Genomic DNA, 26,025 nt, shown 5'->3' with positions numbered 1-26,025 from the left:
AACCTTCACCGGAACGCATGATATGCGCAAGAACGTCAGAGGAATTCTAAGATATAACCATCACATTAAAAAAAACTGAAATTCTTTTCTTCTCGACACCTGCAGAGGCATAAACCGGATACACCCCGCTACTCTCTATTTTAGCGGGTAAGATGTGACGTGTAAAGAAAAAGGCAGGAAAAAGGAAAGAAAGAGAGAGATGTTAAAAGATCTCTGTATAATTATCCTTTGTAAATACCCACAGGATACAGAATACATTTTACCCTAATAGAGGAGACAGACGCATGAAACAAACATTAAGTCTGACAAAAAAGAAGGATCCCGAAATACCAAGTTCTGCTCTCCCTAATTCATTCCTTTTATGAGTAAGCGAGGTAAGGAACGTTTATTATCAATCCCTCTCCCTTAGGAATATCACCAATGTTCTGGTCTAAAGCAATGGACAAACACTGTGGTTTCTTGTGGCTGTAATATTGATGTATTTAGTACTGTAGTCAAGAAACTAATTCCATTGTTTGACTCTGGCAGGGCTGTCTTGACTTCCCTCCACCTCTGAGGAAGCGGCTTTTCAGCGGCGAAACGCCTCAGGTTCTGTTTTTTTATATCTAAACGCAGACGCATGACTGTTAAATCATTGTATACTATTTTATATGTTATTATATATGTATTTTAACATTGTATATTCGCCACACATGTTACCAGTCTAATACATTTGTAACAAGACCATAATAATAGTTTTTTTAAACCCGTGGATATAAATGGCTGTATCTCACTTGAAAGTTGCCACTATTCACCGTGGCTCACAAACGTACCAAAGGGACAATTTCAAAGATTGAGAAGGAATTGCAGTGATAGAGAAACCTTCTCTGGACAAGCCTCAGTTTTAAAAGAGAGATTCGAAGAAAACGGGTATAATACTGACACTTTAGAAATGGATATCTTTACAGTAGACACCATGGACAGAAATAAACTCCTATCTTACAAACCCAAAGAGACTGTTCCCATAACAGATGTGTAAATATATTGGGGTAGGAAGCAGCCTGGTCGGGCTATCTGCTGATGTCATAAAGAGTGATGCAATCTGTGCAGTAATTGTGATGTCATAATGAAGATTCCATAGAACTGCAGGAGCGCAGGTGAACCGAATCATTCCTTGTGCAGACTGTCCAAGACGTCACACAAAGAGTGTTGGATCAGTGATTTTAGAGGAAATCTTATCTTCTACCAAACGACCGGAAGAACTCGATTTTTCCGTTTTCATAGAAGCATCCGGTGATATCTGAAGGTTCACCAATCATGGGGAGTACGTTGGCCTCGTGCATCCCTCGCAAAGGCTCTCAGGGACACGATCATGGGAAATCCACAAAGAGGCGGCCATTCTTCTCAAACCGGAAGCAGAAACGGGACGCCTCCACCCAGACCCCTACGCCTCCCAAATTCACAGTCTTGCGAGCTTCAACCAGCGAGCTGCTGAAATGTTTGGGGGAGTTTATCTGTCGCCGGTGCCAAAGCATCGAGTCTCTCTCTCCCCTGGACCCGGTCTACTGGCTTAAACATCTGGACAGCGACTTGCGTAGATGGGACGAGAACCGCTTCTTATCCCCGGCCAGCGTGATATTTCTGTACATGCTGTGCCGTGAGGTGATCTCATCAGAACTGGAGAACGAGGAAGAGTTGGAGGCAGAAGTGATGCTCTGCGCGTACGTCACCTGCTCTTACATGGGGAGTGCCACCACGTACCCTTCTGAACTATTCAAGGTGGAGGGCTTCACGAGGCGTTTTTTCTGGAAGAGATGCCTTGCCGTCATCGATCTTATGAGCTCCAAAATGCTCAAGATCAACGAGGACCCGGTGTATTTTGCCCAGACCTTTGCGGATCTGCTGGCTGAGGGGAAGGAGAACGATAACCTGAGTGGCTGAGGATGGATTGGAGTGATCGGAGTGGACAATTAGCTTAGTGTTCTGAGACTCAGATGACACAGAACATCTCTATGCAGGGCTCTGCATAACTTGTTACTAGTCTAATACATTTGTAACAAGACCATAATAATAGTTGACTGTCCAAGAGATCACACAAAGAGTGTTGGTTTAGTGATTTTAGAGGAAAACTTATCTTCTACCAAACGACTGGAAGAACTCGATTTTTCCGTTTTCATAGAAGCATCCGGTGATATCTGAAGGTAGGTCCTGCGTCTGAGGGACGTGTACTGACAATATAGTAATAATATCTGTATCCACCATAAGCCAGATCTTTGTTGATAATGTGTTGGTTCCCAAATATTCCCAAGAAATTAATATTTGAGCAAAACATTAGGAAGGTCATCTGCTCAGGGACTGAAAGACCCCATTATATGATTACTGATGATATGATTAATTAGATGGAACAGAGGAATTTATTCCATATTATAGGAGAACATTGCTTAGTAATGGATGGGTTTGATCGTTTGTCATTTATTAAACAGAATCTAATTATGTTTCGTTTTTTTATGTTTTTTTTATCCAGGTTCACCAATCATGGGGAGTGCGCTGGCCTCGTGCCTCCCTCGCAAAGCCTCTCAGGGACTCGATCATGGGAAATCCACGAAGAAGCGCCCATTCTTCTCAAACCGGAAGCAGAAACGGGACGCCTCCACCCAGACCCCTACGCCTCCCAAATTCTTGCGAGCTGCAACCGGCGAGCTGCTGAAACGTTTGGGGGAGTTTATCTGTCGCCGGTGCTAAAGCATCGAGTCTCTCTTGCCATCATCGATCTTATGAGCTCCAAAATGCTCAAGATCAACGAGGACCCGGTGCATTCTGCCCAGACCTTTGCGGATCTGCTGGCTGAGAGGAAGGAGAACGATAGCCTGAGTGGCTGAGGATGGATTGGAGTGATCGGAGTGGACAATTTGCTTAGTGTTCCGAGACTCTGATGACACAGATCATCTCTATGCAGGGCTCTGCATAGCATGCTTATTAGTTATTGTTACTAGTTATTGTTATTAGATATTGTTAGTAGTTATATTAGTTATTAGCTTGTTATTAGTCTAATAAATTCGTAGCAAGACCATAATAATAGTGCTTTGTGTGGCTTTAGATTTTTCATGATGTTGCCCTTTAAAACTTCTTTTATTTTGCAATTTTCTGGAAAGTCATCTTTTATTTGAATGCAATATGACTTCTTATTCAAACGGGGTGATAACAGACTTATTATCTAGTTCCAAGGTGGTAAATCTACTGATGAATGTGCTAATTACAGAGCAATATCTCTTTTAAATGTGGATCTAAAAATTTTCGCAAAGATTTTAGCAAACAGGATAACACCGCTATTAACATCTTTAATCCTTAATGACCAAGTAGGTTTTATTAAAGGTAGACAAGCATCTGATAACGCAAGAAAATGGATTAATGTCATTCAGATTTCGGAAAAAATAAATAATTCCACGTGCTATTCTTTCTCTAGACGCTGAAAAAGCCTTTGACAGACTAAATTGGCATTATCTTAAAGCAACACTACAAAAATGTGGCTTTCCTTCTGTGTTTGTCAGAGCTATAATGGCAATGTACTCTTCCCCTATAGCAAATGTTTTAAATGAAGGATTCGTTTCCAAGGACATTATTATCTCAAATGGAATAAGACAGGGGTGCCCATCGTCCCCGATATTATATGTACTGGCATTAGAGCCTTTAGCTATAAAAATACGTCATTCTGGAGCGGGTTTTCCCGTACCTGAACGAATTACATTAAAATTGAATTTATTTGCAGATGATATTTTATTAACCATTAGTGAACCTCAAAAATCTATCCCTTCGTTATTTAATATATTAGAATACTACAGTAAAATATCATACCATAAAATGAATACTAAAAAACCTCAAGCTATGACATTAAATCTCCCACAAAGTACGATAAATACAGAAACAATATGATTTTCTCTGGAAAATGCACTATATAGAGTATTTAGGGATTAAACAGACTGATACCATTAAACAAATGATTCCAACAAACCTATCTGAACTGTGGGTAGACATTAAAAAAGACTTTAATTCATGGGCCACTTATAACTTATCCTGGTTGGGTCGAATAGCCGCTTTTAAAATGACAGCTTTTCCTAAATTATTAGGGCTGAAACAACTAATCGATAAAATCGATAATAATCGATTATGAAAATCGTTGTCAACAAATTTCATCATCGATTAATCGGATCGATTTTTATCGATTATAAAAAGAGGTTTTTTTCAGAGCAAATGCTCTGAAAAACTCCTCTCCTTATAATAATCCGACCTCAAACAGAGATCGGATTATAACACCGGAATCCAGATCCCCCGCAACGCTCCAGGGGACCTGGATTCCCCTCGCTGTCGGCCGGTCTCTCACTTCCGTCTCTCTCCCCCTCCCATCTGCCTCCTCCCCCCTCCCATACATCACTCTGCCTCTCTACCCGGCTCCGTTACTGACAGGCACTTACCCTGCAGCTTCATAGAAGCCTCAGCGTAAGTGAAGGGCAGTAACGGAGTCTGTCTGTGCGATGCAGACCCCCACTGGCTGACAGAGAATCATCCTCTCTGATAGCCGGTGAGTGTCTGCATCGCACAGACAGACTCCGTTACTGCCCTTCACTTACACTGTAGCTTCTATGAAGCTGCAGTGAAAGTCCTTGTCTAGTGAAGATCCGTTGCTGACAGGAGGCAGAGTGGAGTATGGGAGGGGGAGGAGTCAGTGGTGTATGGGAGGGGGAGGAGGGGGAGGCAGAGTGGAGTATGGGAGGGGGTGGAGCCAGAGTGGTGTATGGGAGGGGGAGGAGGCAGAGTGGAGTATGGGGGGGAGGAGCCAGAGTGGTGTTTGGGAGGGGGAGGAGCCAGAGTGGTGTATGGGAAGGGGAGGAGCCAAAGTTGTGTATTGGTGAGTTATAGTGGTGTATGGGGGGTATTATGAATTTCGGGGTATAAGGCATATCGATATTAGGCATATCAGGGGGTCATAAAACATCTGGGAGTAAAAGGTATATCATGGGGCTCAGTTGCATATCACTGGCATATACGGAGTATAAGGCATATCAGGGGGCACAGTGGAATCTGGCATATAAGAGGTATAAGGCATATATGGGGGCAGAGTGGCAAGCTGGGGGTCTGATGTGCATAACCGGGGGCAGTTTGGTAAATAAAAAAATATTTAAACAAGGCTTTTTTTCTCATAGTTTTTATTAAATATGAAAAATAGTTAACATATGAATTAATATTTATTAATAACTTTGTATTAAAACCTAGTTTGAGAAACACCGTGTTTAGGTTCTTGTAGCTTTTATTATTATGTCAGTAAAATAAGAAGGTGAATAGAGAGAGGCCATTGCAATAAAGAGATGAAAGTGTAAATTGTACGTTTTTTATTACATTATTTTAAATTTAAAAAAATTGCATTTTTTATCCGATTAATCGATTAATCGAAAAAATAATCGGCCAACTAATCGATTATTAAAATAATCGTTAGTTGCAGCCCTAAACATTATTATACATTTTTTCGAATGATCCCTCTACATATATCTAAAGCTACTTTATTAAAGCATCAAAAAAGATGTAAACACATTTATTAACCACGGAACAAAAAGATAGAAAAGCAGATAACTTATTAAGAAAATGCCTGTGATTTGGGAGGACTAGGCCTTCCGGATTTAGATATTTTTCATAAAGCAGTACTTTTAGCACAGGCTATTTTGTTTCTTTCCCCTCCGGGTCAAATTGGTTGGGTTGATTTAGAGAATAATATGTTAATTTCTTATAAACCGGAAGAACTGTTATGGCTTCCTAAAACATCTTCGCCCCGGAATAAAATTTACTCTGGAAACATCTAATATAGCACTGAAAACACGGGAGTGGGCAGCTAGTTTGTGTCCTGAATTATTTCAAATTCAAAAGGTTACCCCGTTTAAAACACTCGGTTTATTAATTCCTAACATGGATTTATCCAATTGGTATGCAAAAGGAATTAAATGGGTTAATGCTTTGTTTCATGGGAATACCTTTTTATCATTTGAACAATTACATCAGATTTGGGGTATACCATATCAGCAATTTTATGTATAATCACGAATAAGACATTGTTTATCAATTTATTCGGATCTGTTACAAATAGGTAATAAAAAAAAATAAAAAAAAAGATTTATTTAAACGTGCGCAACAAAAACATAACACAACAGAAACGGTGTCCCAGTGTAGGGCGCGTCATTACTTTGTCGCCGCTTAAAACCATATTATTACAGAAAAATATTTTGGTTATACGGATTCCCCAAAGATTAACCCCAGAACATTAAGCTTCCACCTGTTATCAGTTAAATGGGGACACTCGCTGCTTTCCCCTTCTTATAAAAAGGCCCCAGTTGTAGCATTCCCACACGGATTTTTGTATTTGCAACCTGGAAGAAGCCTTTCCTGATATCACCGCGGGATTAACCCTCTGCGTAAACTCGAAAAAAAAAAAACCTTCACCGGAACGCATGATATGCGCAAGAACGTCAGAGGAATTCTAAGATATAACCATCACATTAAAAAAAAACTGAAATTCTTTTCTTCTCGACACCTGCAGAGGCATAAACCGGATACACCCCGCTACTCTCTATTCTAGCGGGTAAGATCTGACGTGTAAAGAAAAAGACAGGAAAAAGGAAAGAAAGAGAGAGATGTTAAAAGATCTCTGTATAATTATCCTTTGTAAATACCCACAGGATACAGAATACATTTTACCCTAATAGAGGAGACAGACGCATGAAACAAACATTAAGTCTGACAAAAAAGAAGGATCCCAAAATACCAAGTTCTGCTCTCCCTAATTCATTCCTTTTATGAGTAAGCGAGGTAAGGAACGTTTATTATCAATCCCTCTCCCTTAGGAATATCACCGATGTTCTGGTCTAAAGCAATGGACTAACACTGTGGTTTCTTGTGGCTGTAATATTGATGTATTTAGTACTGTAGTCAAGAGACTAATTCCATTGTTTGACTCTGGCAGGGCTGTCTTGACTTCCCTCCCCCTCTGAGGAAGCGGCTTTTCAGCGGCGAAACGCGTCAGGTTCTGTTTTTTTTATATCTAAACGCAGACGCATGACTGTTAAATCATTGTATACCATTTTATATGTTATTATATATGTATTTTAACATTGTATATTCGCCACACATGTTACCAGTCTAATACATTTGTAACAAGACCATGATAATAGTTTTTTTAAACCCGTGGATATAAATGGCTGTATCTCGCTTGAAAGTTGCCACTATTCCCCGTGGCTCACAAACGTACCAAAGAGACAATTTCAAAGATTGAGAAGGAATTGCAGTGATGGAAAAACCTTCTCTGGACAAGCCTCAGTTTTAAAAGGGAGATTCGAAGAAAAGGGGTATAATACTGACACTTTAGAAATGGACATCTTTACAGTAGACAGCATGGACAGAAATAAACTCCTATCTTACAAACCCAAAGAGACTGTTTCCATAACAGATGTGTAAATGTACTGGGGTAGGAAGCAGCCTGGTCGGGCTATCTGCTGATGTCATAAAGAGTGATGCAATCTGTGCAGTAATTGTGATGTCATAAAGAGTGATGCAATCTGTGCAGTAATTGTGATGTCATAAAGAGTGATGCAATCTGTGCAGTAATTGTGATGTCATAATGAAGATTCCCTAGAACTGCAGGAGCGCAGGTGAACCGAATCATTCCTTGTGCAGACTGTCCAAGACGTCACACAAAGAGTGTTGGATCAGTGATTTTAGAGGAAATTTTATCTTCTATCAAACGACTGGAAGAACTCGATTTTTCCGTTTTCATAGAAGCATCCGGTGATATCTGAAGGTTCACCAATCATGGGGAGTACGTTGGCCTCGTGCATCCCTCGCAAAGGCTCTCAGGGACACGATCATGTGAAATCCACAAAGAGGCGGCCATTCTTCTCAAACCGGAAGCAGAAACGGGACGCCTCCACCCAGACCCCTACGCCTCCCAAATTCACAGTCTTGCGAGCTTCAACCAGCGAGCTGCTGAAATGTTTGGGGGAGTTTATCTGTCGCCGGTGCCAAAGCATCGAGTCTCTCTCTCCCCTGGACCCGGTCTACTGGCTTAAACATCTGGACAGCGACCTGCGTAGATGGGACGAGAACCGCTTCTTATCCCCGGCCAGCGTGATATTTCTGTACATGCTGTGCCGTGAGGTGATCTCATCAGAACTGGAGAACGAGGAAGAGTTGGAGGCAGAAGTGATGCTCTGCGCGTACGTCACCTGCTCTTACATGGGGAGTGCCATCACGTACCCTTCTGAACTATTCAAGGTGGAGGGCTTCACGAGGCGTTTTTTCTGGAAGAGATGCCTTGCCGTCATCGATCTTATGAGCTCCAAAATGCTCAAGATCAACGAGGACCCGGTGTATTTTGCCCAGACCTTTGCGGATCTGCTGGCTGAGGGGAAGGAGAACGATAACCTGAGTGGCTGAGGATGGATTGAAGTGATCGGAGTGGACAATTAGCTTAGTGTTCCGAGACTCTGATGACACAGAACATCTCTATGCAGGGCTCTGCATAACTTGTTACTAGTCTAATACATTTGTAACAAGACCATAATAATAGTTGACTGTCCAGGAGATCACACAAAGAGTGTTGGATCAGTGATTTTAGAGGAAAACTTATCTTCTACCAAACGACTGGAAGAACTCGATTTTTCCGTTTTCATAGAAGCATCCGGTGATATCTGAAGGTAGGTCCTGCGTCTGAGGGACATGCACTGACAATATAGTAATAATATCTGTATCCACCATAAGCCAGATCTTTGTTGATAATGTGTTGGTTTCCAAATATTCCCAATAAATGAATATTTGAGCAAAACATTAGGAAGGTCATCTGCTCAGGGACTGAAAGACCCCATTATATGATTACTGATGATATGATTAATTAGATGGAACAGAGGAATTTATTCCATGTCATAGGAGAACATTGCTTAGTAATGGATGAGTTTGATCGTTTGTCATTTATTAAACAGAATCTAATTATGTTTCGTTTTTTATGGTTTTTTTATCCAGGTTCACCAATCATGGGGAGTGCGCTGGCCTCGTGCCTCCCTCGCAAAGCCTCTCAGGGACTCGATCATGGGAAATCCACGAAGAAGAGGCCATTCTTCTCAAACCGGAAGCAGAAACGGGACGCCTCCACCCAGACCCCTACGCCTCCCAAATTCTTGCGGGCTGCAACCTGCGAGCTGCTGAAACGTTTGGGGGAGTTTATCTGTCGCCGGTGCTAAAGCATCGAGTCTCTCTTGCCATCATCGATCTTATGAGCTCCAAAATGCTCAAGATCAACGAGGACCCGGTGCATTCTGCCCAGACCTTTGCGGATCTGTTGGCTGAGAGGAAGGAGAATGATAGCCTGAGTGGCTGAGGATGGATTGGAGTGATCGGAGTGGACAATTTGCTTAGTGTTCCGAGACTCTGATGACACGGATCATCTCTATGCAGGGCTCTGCATAACTTGTTACTAGTTATTGTTATTAGTTATTGTTAGTAGTTATATTAGTTATTAGCTTGTTATTAGTCTAATAAATTCGTAGCAAGACCATAATAATAGTGCTTTGTGTGGTTTTAGATTTTTCATGATATTGCCCTTTAAAACTTTTTATTTTGCAATTTTCTGGAAAGTCAGCAGCATCTTTTATATGAATGCAATATGACTTCTTATTCAAACGGGGTGATAACAGACTTATTATCTAGTGCCAGCGAAATAATAATAAGATAAGAAAAAAAGGCTTTTGGTGGATCTCAAGCTCAATCTATGCACACACAGCAACATAGTTACACATATACACATACTAACACATGTTCAGTGACATAATTACACACACTAACATACTTACACATGCTAATGCACCCAGCCATACTCTATGTTACCCCCTCTCTGGCAGGCTGTGCCTTGCATGCAATACTACGCGAAAGGAAGCGTAAAACAAAGATGAGATCGCGCTAAGTGATTAGGTTTGTTGCCTGCCGCGCGGAGATGGGTGTAAGGACGTCCTTAAAGCTCTAAGGAACTTTATAAATACACAGAAGAGTTTAATTACCATGCTGCAATTATAACGCTACGGGGAGATGCTATCGGAGAGGGAAGAGGGCAGGTTTCAGTGATAATTACACGGAATGAAGGGCCCTCCTGATCCGGAGAGATTGAAAATAACACGCCTGGTTTAAAAGGGCACGTTAATTACAGAGCTGGAGGGGTTAATTTGTATTTAAAGGTGCAGTTAGGGCAAAGCATAAAGTACAGTTTGGAACAGACACTAAATACACCCCTAGGAGGTAAAAACCTCCGTCATCATCATGGGGCAGTTGAGACTCAAATTGTGATGTAAATCCAATTGGTTAATGTGGAGTGGGTGATACCCCTCTAAGCGCTGGGACTTTGTACATGAGCTGAACTTGGGGCATTTTAAATCATATTAATTTAATACTCTCTAAACTGCCCCTTGTGTAGGCGCTTCCAGAAACATTCTGCCCCGGAGTCCCTATGTAGTTTTGCCCCTCAGCTGTTCTGTTTCTCAAAGATTCTTAAGGTTATCTCAACCGCACCAAGTCTCTGCAAAGCCAGGGCATGTTTACAGATAATGAGACCCTCTTCAAGACCCCAATTGGTTGATGCCAGACGAGCACCCTGTTGGCCGCCAAAGCTGCTGCTAACTGTTACCGCGTTAACCCCGTATTAACCCCTGCTAAAAAAACGGAAGAAAATGAAGAGAGAAATGAACGTGCAGCATGTACACGAACATTCACTCGAAACGAAGACAGGAGCGGGCGAGTATTGGTGGAATTCGAAGGTTTTTCTTTTCCAAAGATGAACGCGAAGACTTGGCCGGCGCCCCAGTCTGCTGTAGAGCGAGATATACAATACATCGTATCCCATTTACAAACCGCGAGAAGGTCATTCTACCTCCTTCTGAAAATACGAACGCATCCCGTGGAGTAAATCTCTATATCACTGAAGGACTTTTATATCTGCTCTTTTCATACGATCTCATACCATCGCACGGACATTCGCACCGGGCAAACGGATACAAGTCACATCATACACCAACATTCTATATTGCTGTACAGTAATGAGGTTTGATGTGCAAAAGGTATACCTCTGTTATAGTTATAGTCAAATATATATATATATATATATATATATACATATATACCGTATTGGCTCGGATATAGGCCGCCCCCGTATATAGGCCGCACCCTAAAAGTTTGGTGCTTTTTTAACCCCTTAAGGACAATAGGGGTTATTACTCGTAGTATATTGTGGGACAATGGCTATTTTAACATTTTTCGGTGTTCCTGTTTAGCTGTGATTTTCTTCTTTCTCATTTCATGCTCCCACACATATTATATATTGTTTTTTTCAGGACAAACAGGGCTTTCTTTAGATACCATTAATTTTATCATATCATCTAATTTACTATAAAAAAAATGATAAAATATGGGGATTTTTTGTTAAAAAATTACTTTTTCTCACTTTTTAAACAAAAAACTTTTACTCATCTGCAAAAACGAATGAAAAAACCTGCTAAATAGATTCTACTATTTGTCCTGAGTTTAGAAATACCCAATGTTTTTATGTTTTTTTGCTTTTTTCTGCACGTTATGGGGCAATAAGTACAGGTAGCGTTTTGCTATTTCAAAACCTTTTTTTCCAAATCTGGTAATTCTTCCCCCCATGTGCCATTTTGGGTATCTTTGAAGCCGGCCAATGCAATTTACCCCATCAAATCATATATTTTTAAAAACTAGACACCCCAAGGTATTTCACATGCTGGTATTTTAACTCTTTCCATGCACTAATTTTACCACCAGCCTTTGTGAAACTTTATGGTAGTAAATTTTTTTGTATTTTTTTCCACACACGTTGTACTTCAGGTATAAAATTATCGCTCCTGGTATATGTCCGTGTCAAACAACACCCCAATATGTGTTCAGTAACATCTCCTGAGCGCAGTGATACCCCACATGCATGGGTTTGTTGGGTTATTTGGGAGGTAAAAGGCCGCCTTTGTGAGGTGTGTATTTTTTGGCCATTTAGACATCTGATCCTACTGCCCCCATGTCCCATATTTGGGACACCTTTGAACCCGGCCAATTCAATTTATCCCATCCACTCATGCATTTTTTAATACGAGACACCCTATGGGCATTTGTAATGCCAATATTTTAACTCTTTCCATGCTGGAATTTTTGTAAAGATAAAGAATTTTAGGACTTGCTTATTAATTTTTTTTTTTTTGTTTTGGTGACAGTGGGGATTTTTATATGTTACCATATTATTTTTATTTTTTTAAACATTTTTTAAAAAATTTTCTTTAAATTTTTTTTACTAATCACTCATTAGTGAGCTGGGCTCCATTGACCTTGCATGGTTGGATGCAGTACCTGCATTCAACCTGCAGGAGGAGCTCGAGAGTTCACAAGAGGGTCTGGATAGACCCTCTGTGAACTAAGATCTATTGTTAATTCCATCCTGTGAATGACGGCAACGTCATTCACAGGATGGCACTTGTGGTTGCTCTTCGGAGCAATCACAAGGTGATCGGGGGTCGGGGGCTAGTGTTGCTGATATGCCTCGATATCGAGGCATGTCAGTAACACCATTTATGCTTAGGAAGCGATTCAGATCGCTTCCTAAGCTGTTTTAGCCGGGCGCCGCCGCGATCTTTCATGATCGGTGCGGCGGTGGCCATTTTTCTTCCGGGGAGGGCTGCCGAGGGCTGCCCTCCCCGGATCCACGGTCAGCCTCACTTGGGAGGCTTCCGTGGATGCTGCAAAGCCGCCGATCGCGGCGAAAACGCCGCGATCGCGGCGATGCAGCTGTTTAACGGCAGCCCGTACATGTACGGGCATTGTCGTTAACCCGTTGCACGGCAACCCCGTACATGTACGTGGATTGTCGTTAAGGGGTTAAAGAAAAAGTTTTTTTCTTTAAAAAAGCACCAAAAAACATGCTGCCACTGTGTTCCCTCCCTGAGATATGCTGCCACTGTCCTCCCTCCCTGAGATATGCTACCACTGTCCCCCCCCCCCGACTTACCGGAGCAGACTCCCGGGTGTCTTGCGGGGCCGGCGGGGGACATCTACGCAATACAACTTCCGGTGCCGGCACCGGAAGTTGTATACGCGTATTGCGTAGACGTCCCCCGCCGGCACCGCAAGACACCCCGAAGTCTGCTCCGGTAAGTCCGGGGGGGGGGGGCGGTCCGCACGATGCGCTTAGACAACCTCCCGTGCCGGCACCCCCCCGTGGGAAGTGCTGGCAGGGGAGGCTGTCTGAGTGTATCGGGGAGTAGGATGCAGGTCCCCTGCACCGCTGCGGGGGATCTGTATCCTAACCCCGCTGCCTGCCCGGCGCCCGGGACTGCTTGTCCTGGGTGTCGGGCGCTAGACCCCGAATATAGGCCGCACCCCCACTTTAAAGACTTAAAGTGGGGAAAAAAGTGCGGCCTATATTCGAGCCAATACGGTATATATATATTTAAAGCTAAACCGCTGCTTTATTGCAAATGCCTTTCTCTTGAAGGTATACCGCTGTTATATCGCAGGCACTTATCTCCCGCTGATATACCACTCACTTATTTTCAACATTTTTAATTTAAAGATATACTGGCTGCTATAGCATAACATACAGTTTTTCACTTATACCCAGACATACTTCTGCTATACTGCAAACGCTTTTCTCTTAAAGGTAGACTGCACTATATTCGTATTACAGAACTCTAATAATAATAATAATAATAATAATATTAATATATATTATTATTATATATGTATAAAAAATTAAAAAAATTACCTGTATGTATTTGTTTCCGGGACTCTCCAAATCTGCACCCCTTTCATCTCTCCGGTTCCAACGGTAACACTGATATTGAATTTCCCATACTCGTCGTTGCACATTTTTTGATTTGGTCCGTAGGGGCCGCTGGCTCCACAGGTACTGAACAGCCAATAGCCTGCGATGCACAAAACGGTTTATCATTTTTAACGTTGATTTATACTCTCTTTTTTTTCTATAAAAGCCTCTGCGTTTAAGTAAAATCAATATGGTTCAATCTCTGAGTGAAATACAAACACTTTATAATGAAAAATAAAAATAAAATAAAGAGGCTAAGGATAAAATATGTACTGAATTTAAAAAAATAAATCAATGAATTAAAATATCTTATGTTATCCGTGATGTCTTTTTTTTTTTAAAATGCCCCAAATTAAAAAACAACAACTATTTGTCTACAGTAAAAAAAGTACTAATATGTCAATTTTTATAATCATTTTTATTCCAATATAAATAATAAACAATTAATAATTCATAATTAAGGAACATAAGCAATAAAAAGATCAGAATGTGCACCAGAATCTATTAACGCAAACGGTCTTTACACTGGGGATACAACATATAGGGTCACATAGATAGGTGGAACAGCCTCCCAGCAGAAGTGGTAGAGGGTAATACAGTGAGGGGATTTAAACATGCGTGGGATAGACATACGGCTCCAGAACGAGACCAACGACTGATTAACGTTTGAGTCTTTACAGCAGGAGAAACGGGCGATTAGATGGGGGCCGATCTGCCCGCAAATTCTGTTTTGATGTTTTTACCTCCGCCTGGGGCTATTAACAAATTCTGATGGCCCATATCTGCTCTTTAAATTAGGTGGTGGTGGGGGGGGCAGAAAAGTTATCAGCTCTGATCCGGTGATCGCCTCCACCGTCCCTAGACTAGAACATTAGTTAGTTCCGCTGCAATGCATCTGATTGCGAAGAGGACGCGATTATACAATTAGCCTCTTTAGCAATTTCTTCCAAACGAAGCCCAAAAAAGACAGAGGATCTGACACGCTGTTAATTGCCACCTAATTTAAAGCTTTTTACTCCTTTCCTCCGAGTCTTTGGCCCGAGGACTCGCACTAATGGAAAAAGTCTCTTTACAAATGACGGGAAGAAAAAAAGGAAGGGCGATTTCTCCAAATCTTGGAAAATACATCTTCCGAATAATGAAAGGAAGAAACCCAAATAAAATAGATATTATTTTTTTTTTGCATTGTCTCGTTATAACCTATTAAGGGCGACACCAGAATTCATAAAGCATCATAATACTTCTGCTTGATTAACATTCCGTGATGAGAAACATTCTGAAGTCCACGTGTGACTCGAGAGGTCAATAAATCACCTTTTGTCTAATAATACTTTAAACGAAATGATCTATTTAGTGGATTGTTATATTTGAGAACTCTTCTGTATGACTCAGTTACTGTTACTGGAATCAGAAACATTTCGTGATGAATTTGGTGGCCCATCACGCTTTACTGGCCGCAAACCTTCCTTGGTCTTTAAATGTCCTCAATGTATTGCATTAACCTGTACCACTTCTGCTGGAAGGCTCTTCCACTTACCTACCACCCTCTCAGCATACCTGAGAATTTTCCAGGGTGGACCACACAAAGTTCAGGGGCAGTGGTTTGGTGTGGAGGCGGTGCTAGCTATACACAAGGCAGGGCTAGCTGTACATATGGGTGGGGCTAGCCCCTTGCTGTTTTAAGATTGTTGAGAGTAGGAGGGGAAGTGGGTGGGGCATGGGTGTGGTCAAATGCTGTCTTCTGCTGAAGCAAAGGAAAAGTGACTCAGAGATCCGGGTAGCAGAGCTTTACTTGGAGACTCCGAGTCAAATCCAATACTCTATGACATCACATATAAGTCTTTAACCCTTTAAATTTAGTCTACAGCCTTTGTTGCCATCACTCCTGTAATATCCATCTTTGGTTAACCCCTTCCTCTAACTAATGTTAATCTTCAAGTAATATGGAACATACCAACCCTTCTGTGCTGGGTGTCCCTGGTGAGCTGAGATCATTTATAGCTGAAAACACAGAAACATAGAATTTGCTGCCAGATCAGCCCCATTTGGCCCCTGTCTAGTCTGCCCAGTTTTCCTGCTGGAAAGAGTCAAACCTTAATCAGTCCTTGGTCTCGTCTTAACTAAAACAGAACTATTCCCTCTGAATGAACTCTATAAATGAGGCTTCCTAAAATTTGAACCCTACAGTAGATAAGTGGAGCAGTCTCCCAGCAGAAGTGGTAGAGGCCAACACAGTCAGGGAATTTAAAATTCTGGATCTTTTAAAGTGTTTAGCGTTTTCGCTATAAATGACTAATAAGGCCATTTGTATTTGATGCCATTTTTCCTCAAGGTAAAAGTTTGTTCGGTGAATTTCTTTCTGGCTTGTCTCGATTTCACCGACATGTCTGCAAACAGTTTAATATCTCTAAATTGTTCTTCTTCTGGTAGCTTTTTTTTCATTTTGGTGGAAAAACTCGAAAAGCGCACAACAAAGTCTCTAGGAGAAGAAATATTAATGCCTTTAGGTTTTCGCAGCCTGTGGTATCTGGGGAAAGGATGGAGCTCCAGAGATTGGGGAGTTATATATATATATATATATAGTTATTAACCAAAATCGCTCTTTATGTTTTTTCTTTGTTCTCGCTATATTTAATTTTATTTTCCATTTGATTATTTGCTGATTTTAGGGCAGTGTAGTCCTCCTGGATCTTTATCAGACTGGCGGCTGTATCTTCTCTGATGATCTCGTAGCGGGTTTTGTTGTCTTTGGACATATTAATAGATTTGTTTTTCTTTTTATCAGGATTTGTATTTTTTTTTCTCTTTCCTTTTTTGGAGCCACACTAAAAGGATTTTTTTCTCTCTTTTTTTAGTTTTTTTTCCTTTTTTTCCCCTCTTTCTCCATCTCTTTCCCCAAAAACGTGTAGAGTTCTGTAATAATCAACGATCAGGTAATATTTCAGTGCAAAGATATTTTAGTCTTTAAATTATCCGTATGGTTCTTGTCGTTGTATCCGATTCCAGTGACATTAGCGGCTGGATAAGCCTAAAAGCGTTAAATTTAGTTGATTGTAGCGTTGAAAAGTAAATAGTAAATCTCATTTCATACGATTAGAAAATTGTTGAATTATATCTGGGTTAATTAGTATTTTTTATTAAATAACAATGTGTTGAGCAATCCTTATTTTTCAAAAATGTCAAACTGTAACTGTGGCTTTTACTCTCATGTCATAGAGCAGGGCCCCACAAATCCCAGGCGCCAGGTCGCCATGGCGACTGATAATTTTGTCCTGGCGCCCAGCTGTTTGTGAGCCAAACCGGTGGCCGAAACACATCTTCAACAAAATAAAAAAAAAACGGCCAAAAATAATCCCCGCAGGGGCCGCACTGCTTAACTGTGCGTCTTACTGTGCAAGCAGCGTCTCCTGTGCAGGCCACAGGAAGCAGGAAACCAGAGGAGTCACATGACTGCTCTGTTCCTCCTCCCAGTGGGCGGGACAAGAGAAGTTCATGCAGAGAGACAGAGAGAGAAGCAGCAGGGCCCCTATGGAAGTCTGCGTGTGAGAGATCTGCAGTGCAGGTAAGGGGGTGAAGGAGGGTGTATGAATGAGTGTATGAATGAGTATATGAATGACTGTGTGTGTGATAGCATGGTTGTGTAAGTCGGGGGAGGAGCATGGCACAGGGGCTCTAAGTGATGTGCAGCATCAATACACAAGGGGGGGGCAGTAAGCCAGGTTTCAACATGTACTCCTATCATGCCAAGTCAGCCAGTACATGCTGGAACCTGGGTATGTCTGGGCAGGACTGTGATTGCTGAGTGCTGGGGCAAAGTGTGAGTGCTGGGGCAAAGTGTGAGATTGAGTGCTGGGCAAAGTGTGGGTGCAGGGCAAAATGCTGGGGCAAAGTGTAAGTGCTGGGGCAAAGTGTGAGTGTAGTGTAGGAGTCCTGGCTCGTAGATTTAAAACAAATTTGTCAAGCCCTGTCATAGAGCACATATATCATGAGAGGATAGGTGTCTTGGATTATTGGTTATTGCGACCCAGCAATACAACAATAGTTATATGGAAAGGTATGTTGCGAGCAAATATAGTATATATGACTCCTATCCAAACGATACAGCATTCATAAGCACCAAGATCTCTCGCTTTATAAGTTTATGCTGAAATTAAAAGGTTGTGGGGGGTGGGGGGGGTTATTGCAACAAGTACTCAAGTATGGGACCTGACCTCCTGATCTGTTAAAAGCCCCATCGCTGGCTCTTGCAACCCAAGATTGAGCCCCCATAGCCGGCTACTCAGGACTAGACCCTAGCGGACCACTTTCTGTGTCTGGGAGCTGTGACCCCTTTCTGGACTTTGGGGCCTGGTGAGCAATTGCAAGCTTTAGGACCTGGTGGGGGTGGGCATGGGTGGGACAGGGCAGGGGCCCCTATATTTAGGCTTGTACTGGGCCCCAAGATTTCTGATGGCATCATGGCAGCCCCCATTGGATCGTGCCAGGAAGGCTGCGGCTACCCCATAACCCTTTACCTGGTGGGTACGGCTGGGGCATATGCCCATGATCGTCGTCCTCCTCGTCCTCCTCCTCTGGAAGCTTCTCTATAGAGTTGTTTCGCTTCTGGCTGCTGCTTTCCATTAAGAGATTGCTTGATAGGTAAGACGTGATTTGTAGAGGCGTTTCTCCATTACCTAAAGTGTAATAAGGGCCACATTAAACCCCATGGCAAATATTTATATTACATAACTGAATTACTTAACTGTGAAAGTGGGAGGGGCATGGGCAGATGAAGTAGGAGGGGCATGGGCAGGACCAGAGGAAATGGAAGGGACATGGATACGATGGGATAAAGTGTGTGGGGCAGGGCCATATCATGGATGAACGGAGTGGGCATGGGATGATGATGATGGAGGGCATGGTTACGATAAAAGGAAGTTGGAGGGGCATTAGCATATGAATCAGGAGGGGCAGGGCCAGAGGAAATGGAAGGGACATGGGTAAGATGGGATAAAGTGGGTGGGGCACTGGCATGCCCATATAAAGTGGGTGGGGCATAGGTAGGATGGGATGAAGTGGGCAGGGCATTGGCAGATGAAGGAGTGGCATGGGTAGGTCTAGGAAGAAGAGGGTGGGATATGGGCAGATGAGGTAAAAGTGGCACGGGCAGGATGAGAAGTAGGTGGGCAATGGGTATGATGGGATAAAGTGGGTGAGGCATAGAAAGGTGATGCTGGGCATGTGTAGTATAGGCTGAAGTGGGTGGGGGATGGGCAGAAGAAGCAGGCGCACCAGAGGAAGTGGAAGGGACAAAAGCGCATAGACAGGGCCTACAAAAACAACACAAACTTAGTGTTCTTGGCATGGAAACAATCACCGATAACTGATATGGCCTCACATTGACAGATACAGTTGTTACAATGTTTCTTGGCTTTTAATAGAAGAAAATGGCATTTAGAGCCAGTTGCCAAAATCAGGAGGAACGGGTAATCTGGAGTAAGAGGCGCCGTGGGCAGGCGCTGATAGCTTCTGGAGCGGAATCTAGATTTTATGTGACAGATAATGGAATCCCTTACATTTTATTTCACTTACTTGTCAGGTAGCAGCCCAGGCTCAGCGAAATATTGTCAAAGGCAATAACAGCATCTGATTCCTTGGACCAAGAAGCACGGATTCCCAGCCAAAACCTGCGTATGGACGAGGCAAGAAGGAGGCTTAATGTCTCTCTTAGTGCTAAAGAACACAGCGATTCCTTCATTCCGAGGAAGTCGAAGCTGTAACTTAGTTTAGAAGAACGTAATAAAACCTATTAGCGGAATTGAATGAAAATGATATTCTGTCCACATTTCAAAATCGGGGAGGAACAACAAGCACATGGTAATTGTATTAAAAGGGAATCACATTCTTTACTGAAGCCTTCTTCCTTAATAGAATATTTAATTTGGATTCTGTTATGTTTAATGCATTTTTGGAATTAGTTTTTTTTCCTGTTGGTCGCCAAGGCGTGAAAGACAGAGACCTTTTCTGATTCACTGACTGCTACCTCTTAATGCTACACATGTTACAAGCGTATCGAAATAATGTTTGTGCCTCGGAAACGATCTACAGAACAGGGGAGAGCTGGCAAGGGTGGCATTAAGGGACACTCCAGCTATCATACACACTTCAATGTACGTGGCAGATCCATTTAAATATTTGTGGTGCCCCCCCTTGTAAATGTAAAGGGGGGGGGTCTACAGAATCCCCTACATGCATTTGCCCCTCTCCCCACACTCCAACTATGTGCCTTGGAGGAGTTCACCCCAAAAAATATCCTGACATGGTTACTGCTACTTAGCTCAGAAAACATTTCGGGTGAGGTGGGGGTCTAATGAGACCCCCGTATACATGCGCAAAAAGCCCCAATTGATTTCAATTGAAGCACTTTGCTGACACTGATTGGCTATTTCGAGCAGCCAATAATGGCACGAAATATGTGACTACAAAGGGGTTATTCTGTTACAGCTCTGGAGCTGCAGCTTCCTTCCAAGGTTAGTATTATTTTCCTTTTTTTGGCAGGTTAAATGAATTCCTATGAATGTACCTACAACATACTTTCAAATGCATTCACTGACCAGGGGGCTCCCTGGGACACTAGAGTGTCTCTTTAAAGGCTTTGGATGGCTACCAGAAGATTTATGTTTTCCTGTCATCTTTCCACTCTAGCTGGATCCTTTATGTGCTCCATCAATGGGCTTTGAACGCAGTATCCTGTTGTAAATCGGTCCAATAAAAGGTATAACAATAAAAGAATAACTTCTACCAATTATTTTTGAATACATAATGATTACTTTCATTGCCGATGATTAAGTCTTATCTTTACGGATTAACTCTTACCTCTCCATCACATGTTGCAGAGACAAAACCATAGGCTGCCAAATCCCCAGTCCTTCCCCGTTGGAAAAATGCCACAAAGTCCTGCTTCTTGCCTTCCCAGTTTTATTATCAAACAACAGGACGGAGATGTTCCCCAGTAGGAGCCCTTCCAGAAAAAATGACATCCGCAGCTAACGGTAAGAAAAAAGAAAGGGTTAAAATTCATCTTATTCAACATTTGAGGGTAATTCCCTTTCCCTCGGTAAGTAAAGAAGCCAAGTTGTTACCGTGCTATAAAACTTACCATCTTCAGGCATCTATTAAACCCTAAACCCGTTGATTAAAGGTGCTGTTCCACCTACATGTTTTTTCTCCAACTTTTCTAAATACTTAAATGATGTCCTACTCTTGTATATATATGTTAAAAAAACCTACTCCTGCTTTAAAATAAATGTACATTTCTCTAGTTTTCTTAATATGTTCCCGGTGCACCGCTCTGCTCCCGCGGCCTGACAATTTATGACATCACACGAGATGCGTTAGCAGGGGATGCTCCAAAATTCTTTGGAAAAAAAAGGCTGATCCGAACAGACCCACTCACTGGACGCAGGAACTTGTAATGCCATTTTACAAGGGAGGGAGCGAGGGTGAAAGGAAGTAGTGAGAGGGTAATTAAGTTGTGAGGGAAGTAGAGAGTGTGTAAGGGTTAGGTATGGAGTGAGTATGTACTGTATGTATGTGTGTTAGTGTGAGTGTGTATTAGTAGAGGGAGTGTGTGTTAGCGTGAGTGGGTAAGTGTACGTGTATGCGTTAGCATGAGTGTGTATGTGTAAGTATGTATGTATGTATAAATCCATAGTTTATAGAGTGTTTTAGTACGAGCGTGTATGTGTAAGTGTGTGTTAGAGGGAGTGTGTGTTAACCTGAGTGTGTGTGATAGAGGGAGTGTGTGTTAACATGAGTGTGTGTTAGAGGGAGTTGTGTTAACATGAGTGTGTATGTGTAAGTGTGTGTTAACATGAATGTTTATGTGTGGGTATGTGCGTTAGAAGAGGGGGAGCTCTTGGGAAGTTATCTGATCGGCACCAAAAAGATATGATAAGCGGTAAAAGGTGCCTTTTATACAGTATCTTATAAAAATGCAAAGGCTTTATACAGTACACAAACACTCCTGCGCACATATACTGTATATATATATATACCAAGGATCCCATAACTACAATCAAGCTATATTTACTAAAGTGGGAGTTGGTGGAGAATTTAACATTGAAATGTTTGTGTCTACTTAGTAAATTATAAAAGGTTTACTCCATCAAGCTACTTATGTTTGAAGGGGAGCTGGCCCTGTATAATGTATATGTAATACGGGGGAAATTAACTAAATGGGTGCACAGTGACACCACGGAGGTAGAATTTTCAACTCAACATTAAAAACTTGGGAAAAGGCGTGATGCACGGTCTACATTTCTAATAAATCTATAATAACTCTATTTATCAAAAAGACGGTTTTTGGAACTGAGCAAAACAGAAAATAAAATAAAAAATAAAACTCCAATATCTCCATATATAAAATAAAAAATAAAACTCCAATATCTCCATATATAAAATAAAAAATAAAACTCCAATATCTCCATATATAAAATAAAAAACAAAACTCCAATATCTCCATATATAAAATAAAAAATAAAACTCCAATATCTCCATATAAAAAATAAAACTCCAATATCTCCATATATAAAATAAAAAACAAAACTCCAATATCTCCATAAATAAAATAAAAAATAAAACTCCAATATCTCCATATATAAAATAAAAAATAAAACTCCAATATCTCCATATATAAAATAAAAAATAAAACTCCAATATCTCCATATATAAAATAAAAAATAAAACTCCAATATCTCCATATGTTCCACTATACATTAAAAAACAAAAAAAAAACAACACAGCACAACTTCCATAATCAGGTTACGATAGACTTGGGACAAAAGCTGATGTAAGCAGAGCAGGCAATCGGATTTCTCCTGAACTTGACACCAAACAATTTCTCCTTAATAGACAATTTCTATTCTTTTTTTGTGGACCTAGGTATCCGCCAATAAAAAAATTATAAATAAAATTCCAGACGCAATTCTTTTTTTAATATCACAGCTGAAGCGCTGGACTCCTCGGGCGGGATAACGCATTGGCAAAATTCCAAACAATCAAAGGTATATCCATAACCCCCATTACCGTCTAAAAAAGGGGAGGTCATTTTATTGACTGGAGCAGTTTTCACAAATCTATAAACATTATTTTCTATAAAAAACTAATTTATGGTCAACATTTTTCACTGAAATCCTACTGTAGACCAAGCACAGGGAGAACCGGATATCCTTGTCTATAGATCATGATTGATACTGATGTCCCTTTACCTAGTTGTCCCTAAAAAGGCTCCCTCAAACCATTATTATTATTAAAATTATTAATAATGAAATTAGTAAATTATTGTATTTTTTTTTGGCTTTACAGTAGTTTATAATCCTTATAATATATTTATAATATTAGAAGTCATTATAAAAGTCCCACTAACATCCATCATATTTTTATTACTCTCTGACTAATGAAAGTCTATGGAGGAATGGACTTCATTAGCATCGCCATAAAGCATCAGCTCAGTGTGGTGTGTGAGCCGGGAAAGTCACCCAAAATATCACATGACTGACAGCAACGGCGGCTCCAGATCTGCAGATGCCGACCGACATTACTGTATACAGTAAATATACCCCTACGATTGCCATAGAAGCGGAGAGCGATACCGTGTTAGCCATGGAAATACAGGAAATAAGTAAAGTTTATGTGTTACCCTAAACTTGGGTTTCTAGCCCACCGTAAATGTCTGTGCAAATGTAATAGAGAGACTTCAGCATTCATTTTGCAACAGGCCTGGAGCATATACCTGAGTTGTCCCAAAAGCTTACACTCAACGTCACATTAAAGGCAACTTGAATCAGCAATCAAAATCATTACTAGTTCCAAATCAATTATAACGGCCGCTGAGAAAAAAAACGTCTGTACTGTATTTGGGCGGGCCGGATGGGCCGGATGGTTATTAATGAACTAAATGGATCAATACCTTGAAAATGTGTTAAAAATTATATCAGCGGTAAAGTGTCGCCAAAAAATAATTGATCAATAGCCCATAAAGCAGCCTTTTTTTTCTAATACTTTTAACAAACCAAATGAGGTTTCTAAAGGTACGTGCGGTGAGGGCACTTTGAGCACCCGTCTAAAAACCTTCCTTTACTGGTTCGAAAACTACAAATGTATAACCTCATTGAGAAGCCGGTCAGGAGGGGAAAGTGGGCTGCGTGGCCCATCTTCTCAGAAGAAGACGCAGAAACTCGAAACCAAAAATTTATTGAAATATATGTAATACGGATGTATTGTAGGAAAGTTTTTCTTTTCTGAGAGGGTGGTAGATAAGTGGAACAGTCTCCCAGCAGATGTGGTAGAGGGTAACACAGTGAGGGTATTAAACATGCATGGGATAGACATACGGCTCCTGAATCTATGGTGAGACCGACGACTGATTAAGGTTTGAGTCTTTACAGAAGGAGTAACGGGCGACTCATAGTCATTTTTAAATCTTTGGTGTAACCCCGCCCCTGCCACACCTCCAACCACACCCCTAAAACAAATTCTTCCCTTTTGCCCCTTTAGAATGTTAGGGGGTAGGTGTAAGTGGACGTGTTTTATCATAAATACTCTACGTTTGGTAACAGATCTTTTAAAATGTTAATTAATTGATTAATTAATATTTTATTGGAAGCATTAACCCTAAGCTTCTATGTAATTAATAATTATTTATTATTATAAAGTCCTATCAGCGACAGCAATCTCTTCATCCAATTTACGCTAAAGCTGCCGTCTGAAGGAGGATTAACCGCATTACAGAAGATATCAATTTACAGGGGAGGAAAAAGTTAGCTAATGGGCCATTCCGGTGTTTAGCGTTCAGCAAATGATCTCCGCGTGATTAGAAGTTGAGAAGATAAATAGCTCTGCGTTCCAAACATCCGTGTTTCTCATAATCTATTCCGACGCGCTCATCACTCATGGTGCTTAGTGCTCCTCACCTCCGAGGAGACGTTTTATTAATTGGTCCAACAGAACAGGTTATCTGGTTAAATGATCTTGTTGTTTAAAAAGCCTTTTTATCCGACGTTGTCTGCTTAATACATTTATCTTGTGATGTTTTTTTTTTGATGTAAAATCTATTTAAAACTTTGCCCACGAAGCAGTATTTTTAGTAGCTGGCTGGACATGGGGTGCCAGAAAAACATTTTTATTCTAAAACTCTCTTGAAAAGTATAACTCATCAAGTGTTTATTCTGTCCAGTCCAACTTTGAGACTCAAATCCTTTTGTCCCTTTTTCTTCCCCTGATGTCCCTCTTTCATCCCATGATGTCCCTCTTTCCTCCCATGATGTCCCTCTTTCCTCCCATGATGTCCCTCTTTCCTCCCCTCTTTCTTTCCCTGATGTCCCTCTTTCCTCCCATCCGCCCTCTTTTCCTCCCCTTTACCCCTCTTTCTTCCCTTGATGTCCCTCTTTCCTCCCTTCTGCCCCTCTTTCCTACCATCTGCCCCTCTTTCCTCCTTCCTGCCCCTCTTTCCTACTCTGATGCCCCTTTTTTCTAGGAGCTCAGTATGTTTGATGGTATGAGTGTAGGATAAACATGGAGGCTACGGGAATCAGAGCTGATTAACCGGCCTCAGTATCAGTCCATGTGTGGCTTGCCCTGCCTCCTCTCGGGAGAAGATGAGGGAGATCTCCGTTGGGGCAAACCCTGGGAAGTTCTGGGCGTTTACTGGTTGGAGCCAATGTGCTGAGTGACAGCATGATTTACATACATGGGAACTCTCTGGGTTTGACCCGGGGTCTCCAAGTGAAGCCCTGTTTTCTTGGGTCTCTGGGTCAGTTTTTGTCTTTTTCCAGTTAGAGGAACTGGGTTTGGCCATTTCCACTTCTCATTCACTAAAGGCTGTCCTGACACTAGCCCCACCCCTAAGCACCGCTTGCCCAGCCCCTTTCACATAGGCTCATCTTCCTTGCACGTCGCTCCTCTTCTGCTTCCCCCCTCTGTGAATCCCTCCACTGGCTCCCAATTACCTTTAGAATTAAATTTAAGATCCTGGTACTGACATATAAGGCCATCCATAATACTGCTCCTCCGTACATTTCTGACCTCATTAGCAAATACTCTCCTACTCGATCCCTACGTTCCTCCCATGGGCTAAGGCTCTCCTCCTCACTCATCACCTCTTCCTT

General features: G+C 41.6%; 1 protein-coding gene across 1 annotated transcript in view; it reads right to left on the bottom strand.

The window, feature by feature from the left end:
• Nucleotides 1-19,543, bottom strand: part of ALK (ALK receptor tyrosine kinase) — a 59,808-nt gene extending 40,265 nt beyond the window's left edge. Inside the window, exons 1-3 of the mRNA XM_053459112.1 lie at nt 19,451-19,543; nt 18,394-18,552; nt 13,820-13,979 (exon numbers count right to left, since the gene is read on the bottom strand). Coding sequence (XP_053315087.1) covers nt 13,820-13,979; nt 18,394-18,499 — 266 coding nt within the window. The 5' untranslated portion in view covers nt 18,500-18,552; nt 19,451-19,543. The remainder of the gene's footprint in view (nt 1-13,819; nt 13,980-18,393; nt 18,553-19,450) is intronic.
• Nucleotides 19,544-26,025: the final 6,482 nt, after the last annotated feature.

Source organism: Spea bombifrons, chromosome 3 (assembly GCF_027358695.1).
Source record: "Spea bombifrons isolate aSpeBom1 chromosome 3, aSpeBom1.2.pri, whole genome shotgun sequence".
NCBI classification, from domain to species: domain Eukaryota; kingdom Metazoa; phylum Chordata; class Amphibia; order Anura; family Pelobatidae; genus Spea; species Spea bombifrons.
Note: the sequence above shows the minus strand (reverse complement) of the source record. Positions and strands in the feature narration are given on the sequence as shown.